General features: G+C 41.6%; 1 protein-coding gene across 1 annotated transcript in view; it reads left to right on the top strand.

Moving 5' to 3' along the window:
- CYGB (cytoglobin) overlaps window positions 1-9,373 on the top strand; it is a 73,518-nt gene extending 64,145 nt beyond the window's left edge. The window contains exons 2-3 of the mRNA XM_033962243.1: window positions 7,047-7,278; window positions 8,849-9,373. Coding sequence (XP_033818134.1) covers window positions 7,047-7,278; window positions 8,849-8,995 — 379 coding nt within the window. The 3' untranslated portion in view covers window positions 8,996-9,373. The remainder of the gene's footprint in view (window positions 1-7,046; window positions 7,279-8,848) is intronic.
- The last annotated feature ends 6,724 nt before the right edge of the window (window positions 9,374-16,097 follow it).

The raw sequence follows: 16,097 nt of genomic DNA on the forward strand, positions 1-16,097 counted from the left end.
ATCATTTTGACTTGGTCATTTTAAAGTAGCTCGCAAGCCCAAAAAGTTTGGGCACCTCTGAGCTAGAGCGTTGAAGCTGTGTATTTCTATTTTATCCCCCCTTTTACAAAACTGTGGAGCGCTTTTTAGCGCCAGCCGTAGTGGTAGCAGATCTGATGCTCAGAATTCTAGGAGCGTCAGGGCTGTTACCACTGTGGCTAAAATCCACACTACAGTTTTGTAAAAGAGTGAGGGGTTAGTTAGTTTGTGATGACATATTCCATACTAGGCGAAGGTGTTTTCTGTGTTCTGTGTGTTCGAAAGACATGGTTTTCTGTTAGGATTGACGGTGTAGGATTGATCTATGCTGGTCTGGCTTGTTTAGTTTTACAATGGGTGTATTGATGTACTGCTCACTGCAATATGTAAGATGCTGCCTTTTCCTAGGTACTCATGTGTGACGTGGTTTGTTACTAAAAATCATGTTTTTCTTACAGATGTTGGGGGGGGGGGGGCGTGCCAAAAAATGATGGGCCCCGGGTGTTACATATGCTAGGTACGCCACTGTATGTAAAGATACCAGAAAGCTGGCATAGCAAAAACTTTAAGTAAATTGTTATTCTTCTAAGCTTTGAGTATTTAACCCTCCCACAATCTCACGGGCACTCGTTTCAAGTTTCAAGTTTATTGAGATTTTGATTTAAACGCAATATCAAATATTTTCAATGCGTATAACAAAAATAAATTTAGGGAAATAAATAAAACCATTTGAACAATAAACATACAAACATATCCATAGATGATTAAAAATACATAAGGAGTACAAGGATAAACTACATTTGTTTAAAAATGCGTCCTCCGCGCCTGCTCATAAATTTGTGGAGTATGTAACTTGTCGCTCATGCATATTTTTTTTTGCACACAGCTCATCAATCCTTAGAGGGAACATTGGTCCTAGGCCACCATAGCACAAATTCCTGTATTATGCTTCTGCTGTGCACAACAATAAACACTGCTGTCATACTTTTTTTGTCCCCTGCCGATTTCCTGATAGCACCCCCCCGGACAAAAGTGGGGGGGAAGGGGTGCGTGGGGGGGCCCAGAAATTTCTGATGGCGGCCCTGTATGTAAGTGGTAAACAGTAGTAAGACATGAAGGCAAGTACCAGAGTGCTTCTGAGACCAATCCTGCGGCCTATTCTGTTCAGAGTCTTTATAAGTAATATTGCCAAAGGGTTAAAAGGAAAAATTGCCTTTTGACAAATATTTGCAATGGAGTGGACATCCTGAAAGGTGTAGACAACATGAGAAGTGATATGCAAAAATTAGAAGCATGGGCTAATGATTCACAGTTAAGCTTTAAATGTGAAGAAATGTAGAGTGATACATTTTGGGTGCAGAAATCCAAAGAAAGTGTATGCGATAGGAGGAGAGAGGACCATGAGAGGAGTGATCATGTCGGAAGGTGGCAAAATAATGTAACAAGATACTGGCCAAAGCCAGAAGGATACTGGCTGCACAGAGAAGATGTGATAATGCTCCTTATAAGTCACTGGTGAAGCTCTACTATGTTGAGTTTGGGAGGCCAAACCTCACGAAGGATATTTAAAAAAAAAACAAAAAACCCCTCAATTTGTTCAGCATTTTCTGTCCTAAATTTTCTCTTCATTTTGTCTTTTCCTTTCACTGGAGTTCCTTTCTACCCTAACCCTTGTTAACCGTGTCGAGCTTTGCAAATGTAGAGATGATGCGGTATACAAACCCAAGGTTTAGTTTAGTTTAGTTTAGAAATAAAATGTCATTGTGGCATACAGTACCAGTAAAATCTTAACACTATAATAGAAAACCAAAGTGCAGACAACAAGACAATACATATACATGCATATAAGGAAGGGGAATGCAGAGAAGAACAATAAAATTTTTTTAAAACCAAGCAAATAACTGGTGATAATAGGAAGGAAAATTCTACGAAGCAAGGACAAGGCAATTAATTACTAACCTCATTATGAGATGCAAGAAAGATCAGAAAGACACTGGGGGCTCCTTATACGAAGCTGCGGTAGTGGTTTAACGAGCGTAATAGCGCGTGCTAAACCACAGGCCGCGCTAGCTGCTACCGCCACTTCTTGAGCAGGCGGTAGTTTTTCGGCTAGCGTGGGGGTAGCGCGTGATTAAACGTCACGTGCATTAAAGCCGCTACCGCGACTTCGTTAAAGGAGCCCTGACAGTTCATGATACAAACTAAAAAAAAATACACGAAACTGAAAATGTGAAAATCCAAACCATCTAAAGTCACATGGTAGCCAAATGACCTATAAATAACCATTACCATAACCAGGAAATGCTTGAAAAAAGAGCCAAGATTCCACTCCAATTTTAAATCTCCAATATGAACTCCCTTGCCTGTCAAATAATGAAAGAACAAGAGGGCATCTGGAAAAGTTGAAAGGGGACAGATTCAAAACAAATGCTAGGAAGTTCTTCTGTACCCAACGCGTGGTGGACACCTGGAATGCGCTTCCAGAGGACGTAATAGGGCAGAGTACGGTACTGGGATTTAAGAAAGGATTGGACAGTTTCCTGCTGGAAAAGAGAATAGAAGGGTATAAATAGAGGATTTCTGCACAGGTCCTGGACCTGTTGGGCCGCCGCGTGAGCGGACTGCTGGGCACGATGGACCTCAGGATTGACCCAGCAGAGGCATTGCTTATGTTCTTATGTAATTCTAGAGAACTGGAGCAACAGAATTAAATGCATCCAATCTCAGTTTAACTATTTGCTCATACCAACAGCAGCCAGCTCGGGAAGATCGTAATGAATATCGCAGAGCATACAGAATGAGAGAGGAAGAGTAAATGGGACACTGCAGCACAGCGCACAATGAGCAACCATCAAAATTTTAAATTTAGTCCTACAAATTGCAAGCCAGTGTTTATTAAATAATTGAGGAGTCACATGATCAGTTCTCTTGGCACCACATAATTTCACAGCTGTATTCTGAAACAACTCTAGCCTCCTCAGTTGGCAGTAAGGGACTCTTGTCTATAAAGAGTTGCAGTAATAGAATTGATTGGCTACAGAAACGTGGATTCGAGTTTTCGAGACTTTAGCATCCAAAAACTGTTTCAGAGAGTCAGACAGCAAAGACTTTCTAAGTTTATATCTGGCCATCTAAAGGCAAAACAGAATCTCTAATAGGAACTTGTACTTGTGTACTTCGAGGGTATAACAAATTAGCCCCTTCCACCCCTTTTTACAAAATCACGATAGCAGTTTTTAGCGCTGGCTGGTGCATGGATGCTCTGTGCTGCTCCCGATGCTCATAGGAACTCTATGAGCATTGGGAGCAACGCAGAGCATTCAGCGTGCAGGCCTGCACTAAAAAAAACACTATCACAGTTTTGTAAAGGGGGAGGGGTGGGCCAGTTTTTCCTAAAGTTCTCCTTTGCTTTTGATTTTTTGGGAACTAAGAATCATTTTATGAGCCACAAACCAAAAAAAAATTTTCTCAAGTTTTTGATCTATACTTAGTTGAATAGAGTAATCTCAAGTACTATGATTAACAAATAGTTTAGGGGGAATTAATCAAAGGGTGCTCAAAATACATATTTTAGACAGTTTTCTTTGTTGTTTGTATGAAGTGCGTCTAAATTTCAATGGGGTGTGTTGGGGCGGGATTAAGAACATTGCAGAAAATGTCCACCTAGGCAAAGTAATATAGTAACATAGTAGATGACGGTTTTAAAGACCCGAATGGTCTATCTAGTCTGCCCAACCTGATTCAATCTAAAAATTTGTTGGGGTTTTTTTTTTCTTTTTCTTCTTATCTATTTCTGGGCAAGAATCCAAAGCTCTGCCCGGTACTGTTCTTAGGTTCCAACTATTGAAGTTTCCGTCACAGCTCACTCCAGTCCATCTACACCCTCCCCAGCCCATCCTTGGACATTTGACACTAGAAAGGAACTGGGACTTGTATAACACTTTTTTGTAGTTACACAGCCACATTCAAAGAGCTTACATATATACAGGCACTTATTTTGTAGCTGGGGCAATGGAGGATTAAAGGGCAAATTCTATAAGAAGCGCCCAAAAGTTAGGCGCCAAAATAGGCACTGTTCAGCGCGATTCAAGTAAAATTGGGCGCTGTTTAATGAATCGTGTTGAGCAGCACCTATTTTGGAGACGCCCAATAAATAGGCCAGCTCTAGGCACAACTGAAAGTCAGGTGCCTATATGAACGCTTAAGCATGCGCAAGGGCAGCGATTCCGCAACATGGCGCCAAACACTTAGCCACACCCACTTCTAATGTACATAGCGCCTATTTTTTTTAAAGGCTGACTAAATTTTTAGAGGCGCCTTGTAGAATTGCTCTTTCTTGATAGGTGCCTATGTTTCAATTATTGCTAATTAAAAAGCTGAATTGAGCTTCTTAACCAATTTAGATAGGTGTTTATCTAGTTGAGCGCCTCCAAAATAGGTGCCTAACATTAGTCACCGGTTACAGAATTTGGGATTTGATCCCACAACTTTTGGATACAGAGGCCGCAGTTCTACCACTAGGCCACTCCTTACCTCAAGCCTGTTTCAATAATTAATTAAGTGCCAAAAAGATAGCCAAACTTGATGAGACGACCACTGGAGGTATCAAGATATAGCTCCCTCCTGATCCACTCCCATCCCCCATCTAGGAAATTGTAATTCCCCCCCCCCCAAAAAAAAAAAAAAAGGCATCTTCAGGTTTGAAAATAGTCATTTTCTCTACTGAAATTTTGGACATTTTTCCCAAAAAGTCTAAACTCGGATTTAGATATATGGAAAATGCCCCTCTAAATAATATACAGATTCAAATCAAAACTCTCAATTCAAAACATGAAGAAACATGAAAAAATAAAGGTAAAGCTCGCAGTGTATTTTATTTTAACTTTTTCGATTCATTCTTCTTCTTCGCAACAACGTTCTGTGGATCACAACTGACTCTCTTTTATTGATACTAAAGATCTTTCTCTGCTATCATTTACTATGGGGCCCCTTTACTAAAGCTTAATGCATGCTATCAGAATTAGTGCATGCTAAATCCTGCAGGTCACATTTTATACCTATTGTATAAATCCGAGTTTAGACGTTTTGGGAAAAATGTCCAAAATTTCAGTAGAGAAAATGACTATTTTCAAACCTGAAGATGCCTTTTTTTTTTGGGGGGGGGGATTACAATTTCCTAGATGGGTTTGCCCTCAGTGCATCTTTTTGAATCATTTTCAACAAAATAAGTCCAAATGAAACAAAAACCAACCACTGGGATGTAGAAGAAACCAGCATTCTTAGCAGTCTGGCCACACAGATATCCCAGCAAAAACAAAAGCACAATCAAAGCAAACAAAGAAAAAACTGCAGACAAGGGTACAAGATGCAGGCTAGGTTTATTAAATCAAATATACAGTATATTGCGGCTAATATCACCACCTTTGTACAAACCAGGGGACCCAACACGATCCGTGTTTCGGTTAACACTCTATAATCAGGGGTCCCTAGTTTGTAAAGGTCTCAAAATCAAACCGCAACAAAAATAAACGTGAGCCTGTATGACATAAAAGTTAATCGCCGAAAAAGCCTCTCCGTAGAAAAAATTCTGTAGCCTCGCATTGTCAGACCAACATGTGTCATGACATTTCATGCTGCATTTGGAAATTGTGAGACTTAGAAAGCATACGGGAAATATTTAAGGATAGGAACATCTTGGATGCTTAAACATAGGTATAAAATCTTTATATATATTAATGTAGATCTGTTTGGCATAAAAACTAAAATAAAAAGTCTGCTTTATTTATTGTTTAGAAGTTTTATTATAAGTTTTTATAAATTTTATTAGTATTGGTTAGTTTTATATTAATGGAAACTTAAGGCATCCATTTATCTATTCAACAAATCTATAAATGGCAGTAAAAGTAAGAAGTTAGCTGCAAGACTGATGAACGTCTCAGCTCTGCTTTGGAGCAGTTCAATGACAGAATGATTTATGTCTATTGTATTGTATGTGTTTTGTATTGTAATATGTCTATTGTATTATGTTGCTCTATTGTTTTATTGAAATACTAGTCTTTAAGCCCGTTACATTAACGGGTACTAGAATAGATGTGTGTGTCTGTCTTTCTTTCTTTCTTTCTCTGTCTCTCCTTGGCCACTTTCTGTCTTTCTTTCTTTCTTTTTCTCTCTCTCTTTCCTTGGCTGTCTACCACCACCCCTTCCCTGCTCCCCCTGTCCAATAGCAGTCCTTCTCTCTTCGTTTTTCCTCTCCCCCCTGTCCAGCAGCACCTATTCCCTGCTCCCCATGTCCAGCAGTAGAACTTCTCCCTTCCTTTTACCCCCCCCCCCATCCAGCAGCACCTCTTACCTGATCCCCCTGTCCAGCATCCGCTAGCCCGAGCAGCCTCGGGGCTTTTGCTATGCCGGCCCACCTCACATTATCGAAGTGGGCTGGCCTAGCAAATGCCCCACGGCTGCTGCGTTTGCTGGTCCGGGGGTGAGAAGAGGCGTCCCGGCAGCGCAGCAGTCAAACCCGGCAGTGCAGGAGTCAAACCGCCACCACCGTTGCAAGCCACCCCACACGCCTGAAATAGAATTCGACATGGAGGCACACAGCACGGTAGCAGAGAACACGAAACCCTAAGCATGCACGTGCGCTTAGGGTTTTATTATAGAGGATGAGAAGGCTGTAATTTGTGATTTTTTTATTTGGATGTTTCATTGTACTCCGCATAGAACTGCAGGATATGCGGAATATAAATTTTGTAATAAATAAATAAAAATGTGCCTTTATAGCATTTTGCTTCTTTGCTGAGACTAATATGTGAAATGATGATCCACGGAATGTTTTCTTTTCTAGCAACCAATGTCATAGACGTGTCTGAATGATTATGCATTTCCTACTTCCAGCTGGGACTATAATCTGAAGAGAAGATTTAAAATGTGAATGATTCCTTGTACCAATTCAGTGAAATAGGTATAACTTAGGAGGGAACTTTTTATAGATTGTTTGCTTTAATTTTAAAATTTTTCCTTCTCTCTTATAGGTTCTTTGTTAAGTTTCCAAAAGCAAAACAACACTTTAATCAGTTCAAACACTTGGAGGACCCACAGGAGATGGAGAGGAGCCAGCAGTTACGTAAACACGCCAGGCGAATCATGGGCGCAGTTAACAATGTGGTGGAGAGCATCTATGACATGGAGAAGCTATCTAACATTTTGGGCCTGTTAGGAAAGAGCCATGCAATCAAGCACAACGTGGAACCATTCTATTTCAAAGTAAATAAGCCATCTTGTCCTTGAGCCTGAGGTGTGGTTAGAAGGTTCCCAAGCCCAGTCCTTGAGGGCCACATTCCTTCCAGGTTTTCAGGCTTTCCACCATGAATGTGCCTGAGATTATTTGTATATGATGGAAGCAGGGCATGAAAATTTATTTCACACATATTCGCTGTGGAAATCCTGAAACCCAGACTGGATAAGAACATAAGAATTGTCGCTGCTGGGTCAGACCGGTGGTCCATCATGCCCAGCAGTCCGCTCATGCGGCGGCCCTCTGGTCGAAGACCAGCGCCCTAACTGAGACTGAGATTGAGCTTGTGGTTCTTGTGCACTGGGCTTGGAAACTCCAGGAGTAGACAATGAGAAGCATAAAGATTGACAAATAGTAGAGACCCCAGTTATCTCCCTAGCCACAAAACATATGCAGCCAATATTCAGCTGCCGTGGTCAATGTTTCTTTAAACACCACTGTTCTTCGGTACCAGTATCCAAGGGACTTGGGTTAAATATCCAGGTTGGGAGGTGATCGGTTCATTATTGGGATACATTGCTTTGAATATTGTGCTCGGATTTTTTTTTTAATCCTATAATAATTTGGTAAAATTATCACTTTTTCAGAAACCTGTGAGAAAGTTTCTTGGCTAAAACAAGCACATAAAGGACTCATAAGGCCATATGTGTTAATATTTTCTGAAATATATGAGGGGGAAATACAGCTGTATTTCAAAATGTAGAGGCGTGTTGTTTGGGATGTCTATCACCTGTTTTCAAAGAGATGACAAATGACGTTACTTTCAAAGTTGTCGTGCTTATATAAAGCAGTAGAAATTTCTGAGACAATTTAGGAATTCTATTATCAAAGCACCGATAAATACGGTTAATACAGTAGTAGAAACTTGTATAAGATAATAACTGTTGGCTGAAAAAGACCAGTTTGGCTTATCCAGTAAGCCTACCCTTATGTCCAAACCCCAGTTTTTGTTTTTTTTTAACCTCATCCTTCAACCCTTTTTCCTATCAGTCCCATATGTGCACAGAATCTGTTAATATACTGGTCACTGCCACCTCTGCCAATAGGCCATTTCAGACATTCTTATCTTTGTCTCTGATTCTTACAGAATAACCCCGTGACCCGACAAATGCGCGCAGGACAATTGCACCCCGTAAATCGCACCCTGTCAAATGCACGCTCTGACAAGTGCACGCAGGACAATGCGCTCCATACAGCGGATACTATTTTTTCTTTTTGAGGGTTACAAAGTAACCCTCTTTTTTGAAGGAAGGGGACCCTTCCACTACATTTAAAATATTCACTTGCTATCTAAACCTTACCCTAACACTAGCATGATTGACAGCACGCCATTGTCCTGCGTGCACTTGTCGGGGCGTGATTGACGTGGCGCATTTGTTGATGTACTGTTTAACCCAGCCATCTTATAAGCCTGATACCACCTGTTACTAGGGTTGTAACTATGAACGCTGAACTGAAATATGTCAGTGGCACAGTATGTCTTTGGCTCTCAGAGACCCTGCCTTTCCCTCTGTCGTCATCTGCATTTCTGTCCCACAGATTATCACCGGGATCATACTGGAAGTAATTGCTGAGCGATTTGCCAATGATTTCACCCCAGATGTGCAACTGGCCTGGACCAAGCTGATGAACCTCATCTACTGTCATGTGACTGCAACGTACAAGGAGTTGGGCTGCACACAATAGCCACACTCAGTCATGTGAGCGAGCGGACAAAGAGGTAGAGAGGGGACATGCCAAAACTCCACCACATTTTGCCAATAAATATACTTATGTCAGAGTAATCCGGTAGGGGTAGAGCTATAGCAGCAGGGTGTATGTGGGGAGGATGTTTATGCCACCATCAGGATAAGGGAAGGGGCCAGTTTTACTCAATGAAATCACCATAGTTTATAAATGAGTAAATTAATGTGACTCCTGGACTCATGATATGAGTGATTTGACTGTTGAGGGACTGAGAGGGTTTTCTTTTCTAAGTGCAGAGGGATGTAAATGTGACCCAGAAAGCTATAAATCTGGGCACAGCTAGCTACCACATCTTGTGTAATAAAATTGTCTATACTGTATTGTCTTATGTCTGAATTATATGTTGTATTGTCTTTTATGGTCTGCATTGTAAAAACACAACTTCCGTTTTAGTTCATGTAGAGTTTCTTTTCTTTTTGTAATGAGATACCTTCCATTCTCTTTCTTGGAAAAAACATCTGCCCCACCACACTAGATATATGAGAAATATAGGGAATGAAAGAGCTCCTGACAAACAGAAGTAAATTGGAAAAGGACATTGCTGACGCTTACCTGTGCCAGATGGTTTTAATGAAAGTAGAGACATTAGGCACAGCAGATTAAAAGATTATACAATAAATTTTGAAAATCCTGTGTTCCATTTGGTTTCATAGTATTGAGACTTATTCTTAATAGAGACCAAATGTAAAATGCCAGGGTTAAGTATTTCTCTTGTTGTGTTCAGTTCTTTGTATACACTCTTCTTTTTGTTGAATGTTGTAAAACAGTTATCTCAAACTCGCAGCCTGGGGGGCCACATGCGGCCCGCCAAGTACTATTTTGAGACCCTCAGTATGTTTATCATAATCACAAAAGTAAAATAAAATAGTTTCTGGATCATATGTCTCTTTAGCTATAAATTACAATATTATTATTAAGACTTAACTAAAAGGAATGATTTATAGACTATAAAGAGTTTTACCTCATGCAAAATTGTCATTTCTTTACTAAGACATTGACTATTTTTTTCTGTGGCCCTCCAAGTACCTACAAATCCAAAATGTGGCCCTGCAAAAGGTTTGAGTTTGAGACCACTGTTGTAGACTATTATTCCTGGCTATTATCTGTTCCTTGTATATCCTGCCCCATCACTGCTTATTCTTAGGGCTTTTGTTATTCAGGGATTTTTATTTCATAGTCCTCAGAGGAGCCTGGCAGAGACGCCTTGCTTTTGGCAGGCCTGACATCCTGCTATTATTGGGAGCTATGGCAATATAATGGTTTTAGGGGAGAAAGAGGGATCAGATTTTCATCTAAGCTTTTCTTAATTATATCCCAAATTGCTATGCTACCACATCTACCAAGGGTAATAGGTAAGGGTAACAGGAAGTTGGTATCTATTGGGATTTCAGAATTACAAAATAAAAATCATTAAAAACCTACTTATTGTTAAGATGTTGTTCTGGAATTTTCTTTTTCCTTTTATTCAACTTTGGTCAGAGCCAAGATTAACTTACTTCCTCTTGTCAATATCTAATTTAATATGCTATCTAAGAGCTCCTTTTACAAAGGTGCGCTAGCAGTTTAAAACGCCGTGCACACTAGCTGCTACCGCCTCCTTTTAAGCAGGCGGTAGCTTTTCGGCTGTAGCGCGTGCTAATCGTGTGCGTGCGCTAAAAATGCTAGCGCACCTTCGTAAAAGGAACCCTAAGTGACAGTAGTATCAACATTATATCATCCTTTGCCCTTGTGTAATTTGAACAACTCACTGCGTTGAAGCATCTGCACCGGAAGTCCGGTAGCAGTGAACGGCCTCTACTTTGTACCATATTCCACTGTTAACACTGGTAGAGCAGGAACATGCAGGGCCTTCACCTAATGTCAGCATTCAGTGTAAGTACTAGAAGGACTCAATCAGCAATGGCTCTGTTATTCAATAGCAGTAATTGGACCTCAAAGGAGTCAATTCAAAACTTAAAAAATCTTGTCCAATATAAAGCTCTTCTAAACTACACAGCCCAGAAACCAATTTATCACTGGGTATTGAGCACGATTACTGCATCTCGGTTCAACATAGGATACCTTTTGACGCCAATAACTCACACAAAGATATGCATTTTCATAAAAATAATATTTATTCAATTTATATCAAAATTAAACTTGAGGTTAAAATTAGAATTAAAATACCAATTATGTAGGCACTCACGTCTTCATCGGTCTCTACTACTTTATTCCTTAGTTATCAAAAAGGCTCAAATTTTAAAACTTTACCAAAATGTCATCACTTAAACACTGAGCTCAAATGCACTTATCTTTATGTCGGCGGGGGTACCTTCTGACGTGTTTCGCCATCAGGCTTTTTCAAGGAAATGTCCCCCTATTTAACCCGCTCATCTTTTTGACCATGTATCTTCTTTTAAACCAGTGCATCGCAAACTGTGTGCCGGCGAGATTCCAGGTGTGCCATGAAACGCCGGTGAGGAGGTGCTGGCCGACTGCTTACAGGATGTGCTGCTCATGGTGAGAGACACATCCTGTAGTCAGCCAGCACCTCTCCTCAACTCCTCCAGGCACCCCCCACCAGCATCATAGTTGCAGGCTCAGGGTCCCGTCTGGAGGGCCTCCGCACATGCGCGAACTTTGACGTGATGACATCACACATGCGCGTGATGTCATAGCGTTGATGTCCATGCACTTCTAGATGCTCTCCAGCCGCAGCTCCGAGTTTAGTGTGTCACGGCTTAAAAAAAGTTTGCGGGACACTGTTTTAGACAAAAGAAGATACATGGTCGATGACCCGTCAAATCCGCACACGACAATAGCGCTTCGACAAATGTGCCTCAACAATTGCGTGCATGACAAATGCGTGCACTGAATGGGAGATCACCCGTCAAATGTGCCCCGATGGTGGATACTATTTTGTCTTTTTGAGGGTTACAAAGAACCCTCTTTTTTGAGGGAGGTGGGGTGGAGGGGACCACCCCCCACTAAACTTACAAGATTCACTTCCTATCTAGTGCTAGGGTAAGCTTTACATATGATAATGGGAATCCATTCCATAACTGGATATCTGGAAGGCCCTGATTTGCTCAGACTCCTCAGGTCCCGTCCCTTGGGAGGGGCTTGAGGGCCTTCCAGATATCCACTTCTGGCAGTTCTGGCAATTGACGGGGTGCCATTGTCGTGCACACACTTGTCCATGCGCACAATTGTTGGGGTGCATTTGTCAGGGCGCTATTGTCCTGGGAGGATTTGTCAGTGTAGTCACACTTGGGCAAATTACTTTATCCTTGGTTGTATTGTTCCAATACTGTTTTTTTCAGTTGCTACGGACAGGCAGGTTCTCTGGAATCCTGAAGAGCTTGCCTAAATCAGAAGCCAAGGAGAGGCCTCAATGACGAGACGAAAGCACACAACGAGGGAGTCGTGAGGGCAGCAGGTCAATAGATCAGCCAAGGGTGTATGGTTCAAGAAAATCACTTTATTGATGAATATGTCGCAATGGCTCAATAGACTCGACACTGGCAGTGTTTCGGCACCAGTGCCTTTATCAAGAGTCTGGCTTGAAGTGATCTCTAGCTGCACTTTTGACACCAGTTTAATTTTGCTTCAATCGATACCTCCACAGCGTGTCTACCCGAGTGCATGCATGCATAGTGCTACCTTCAAGCCAGACTCTTGATAAAGTCACCGATGCCGAAACACTGCCAGTGTCGAGTCTATTGAGCCATCGCAGCATATTCATCAATAAAGTGATTTTCTTGAACCCTACACCCTTGGCTGATGTATTGGCATGCTGCCCTTACGACTCCCTCGTTGTGAGCTTGCCTTAATGGCATATTAAGCACAGCATCTTGTCTCTGACCACGGCCAATCCAAATCACTTCAAATATCTTCTAGACGATCTTAAGAGAAAAGCCAACTCCATACAGAAAAGATAGTGACACCCAAGTCTGTCTGGTTTATAATTGTAACCATTGTTAATTGACCTTGACTGCATTCTACGATAACAAATTCCACAGCTTGATTGTTCATTAATCAATGAACTGATCTGAACAACACATACTTATGAATGAGCCAGAACATAGCAGGGCTGTTGACAAACCTCAAGTTTACTGTTAAAGTATCTTTATTTTTCTTTCTTGATACGCTGATTTCTGTAGTGCAATCAAGGTGGCTTATATAATACATTTAGGTCCTCTAGGTTCTGATACATGGCGGAATCTTCAAACTTAGTTTTTATTTCTTAAGTCACAACTCCGAGTACATATAAACGCTCTGTTGAATTTGCGAGGCAAGAGAGTTCAGACTGCTGTCCCAAGACAAAATTAAAAGGAGGGAACACATCCCTATTTTTTTTTTTTTAATCTCTTCAAAGCCTCATTCAGACCTCCTTCTCTGCAGGTTCTGAACCAACATGCCCATGCCGTATTTCTTGTTATCATCAGCAATTTACAAAGGCACTTGAATTGTATTATGCCAGGAAGCCTGTGGCTGTTTCTGTAAGCAGTACACCCCGAACAGAGAAACTAGTCACTTGTTTCACTTATTGAAAATTACTGTGTTAATTGCAAGCAGTTGTCTGTTATCATTCTTCAGCCAAACTGATTTTATATTCAAGAAAAATTCACTCATGTTCATTGGTTCCAAACTGCCACAAATATGCATTTTCTTGGGTTGCAGTCTGCAGAAGACAGACCAACTTCTCTATTGAAAGCTGGTTGTTCACTTTTCTTTATCATTTTCCTTCATAATTTTCAACATTCTCACCCTCATTTTTTTTATCCAAATTACTGCACTTCAATGATAACATTGCTTCTTGTTGGCTGAAAAATATAGGAAGAATAACACTCGTTTGCGGCTGCCCTTAGATTTTCCTTTATCTTTTTTTTCTCTAAGAGACATGCCCAATGTGGCACAAAGAAAATGATTATAAGATAAAAATATATAAGAACCTTGGCTGTGGTACTCTAGCTGGCTTGGTAAAGGCCATCCTGAGCCAGCTGCCTCTCTTTAAATGGAGCTCTTGTCATTCAGCCAAAAATGATCATTCTCCAAATAAAAACCTATTTGAAGTACTTCATTGGAGAGATAAGCTATGTCCTTCTCTGTTCATCTCCCAAAATGTCTAACAGGAACTGACCCTGTGCATATTCTGTAGGATCAGGGGTAGCGCTATAATAAGGCCAACTGAGGCAGCGGCCTCAAGTGGCACTGTTGATGGAGCGGCATATTGCTACTGGCCAGCCTACCTGTTGGTCAACTCTCTCATAGCAACATACGTAGTAATGACAGCAGATAAAGACCTGAATCGTCCATCCAGTCTGCCCATAAGTTATATCCTTCCCGGAATCTAATGCTTTCACCCTTTTCTCCCCCCAAATCAGCAGTTCTCCCATTCCTCCTCCCCTCCCCCCCAGGCATCTACTTTCAATTTGTCATAAAAGTTGCCAGGAGGCGATAGCGATTCACAGATGATGAGGAGGCACTGGTCCTGGCATCTTCTCTCCAGTGTGGCCCACCCCAGTGGAAACAGGAAGTTGTCAGAGAGGGCAGACCACAGTGGAGAGAAGACGTCAGATCCGGCAGCAGGGTGAGACTCGGTCAGGGAAGAGTAATTCTGCCCCAGACTGAAATCATTCAGACAGATCCCTGAGGAAGAGACTTCGCTGAGGAGAGTGAGTTCAGTGAAAGAAGATTTCCTTAGCCCTGGACTGAGAGAGAGAGAAGAGAGAGAGAGAGAGTGAGATAGACAGACCTGGGAAGCAGAGTATCTTCATTGAGAGAGAGGGAATGTTAAGGGAAAAGAGTATTCTTACATGGCTGAGGAAAGCCACCGATATATTGAATTGTGAACTTTTATGCCAGCTCTGGCTAGAGCTTAACCCTGTGATATAGGGTTACCAGATGTATGGGAAAACCCGGACATGTCCTCTTTTAGAGGACTGTCTAGGTGCCCAGATAGACTTTCAAAACCCGGCAGTTTGTCTGGGTTTTCAAACGCCCCGCGCTCGAGGTTACATCTGGAGGGCCTCCGAGCATGTCTGGATATGATGCAATGATGTTACATGCAGGTGCGCATGTGTGTGATCGTATCACATCCGCTCATACTCAGAGGTCCTCCAGATGTGGCCTGGCCTCAGGGAAGAAGAGATGAGGTTTTGTGAGGCGGGGCCAGGAGTGGAATGGGGCAGGGTTGTGGGCAGAATGGGGTGTGGCCACGTGTCCTCTTTTTTGAAGAAGAAGAAATCTGGTAACCCTATTTCCTGGTTCAGAAATCCCTATTGGACGTCCTACTTTTAGGCCTGCCCAGAACAGCCCCACAACCCACCCACTTGCTATTTGGATGAACTGCAGTGTGAAATATCCAAATTCTGACTTTCCAAAATTGGGATTTGGATGATTTTAGGCAGATGGACTTTTTTTTTGGCATTTTGAAGTATCCTTCTGCTTTGAAAATGAGCACCTTTGTGTGTTAGCAGCCAAACTTAAATCTCCTTATGTGAAAAGCCTCCACAGGAAATGAAGGAGGCATTGCTTAGGGCAGGGGTAGGCAATTCCGGTCCTCGAGAGCCGGAGCCAGGTCAGGTTTTCAGGATATCCACAATAAATATGCATGAGATAGATTTGCATCTCAAGGAGGTAGTGCATGCAAATCCATCTCATACATATTCATTGTGGATATCCTGAAAACCTGACCTGGCTCCAGCTCTTGAGGACCGGAATTGCCTATCCCTGGCTTAGGGGAACTGTGCATTAATTGCATGGCCTACAGAGAAATGCAGTTAGTTATATTTCTGGAGATATAGTTAACCGTTTCACACCAACAGTCATATTAGCAGTTAATGCACATTAACAACATCTGCACTAACCACAAGGCACATTCTCCAGCTGTTCCCCACCCTCCCTGTGAATTTCCACATAAGGTGTTCATTGCAGTATTTAATGTGACAAGCTGTTTTTCACTTCAGTGTTAATAGTTCACGTACAATAAAACCCACATTAAAAATCTAACACACTAGTAAATAGGCCTCTAAAGTAATATCTAGGAAAAAAAAAAGGC

This window comes from Geotrypetes seraphini, chromosome 10, assembly GCF_902459505.1.
Source record: "Geotrypetes seraphini chromosome 10, aGeoSer1.1, whole genome shotgun sequence".
Classification (NCBI taxonomy): domain Eukaryota; kingdom Metazoa; phylum Chordata; class Amphibia; order Gymnophiona; family Dermophiidae; genus Geotrypetes; species Geotrypetes seraphini.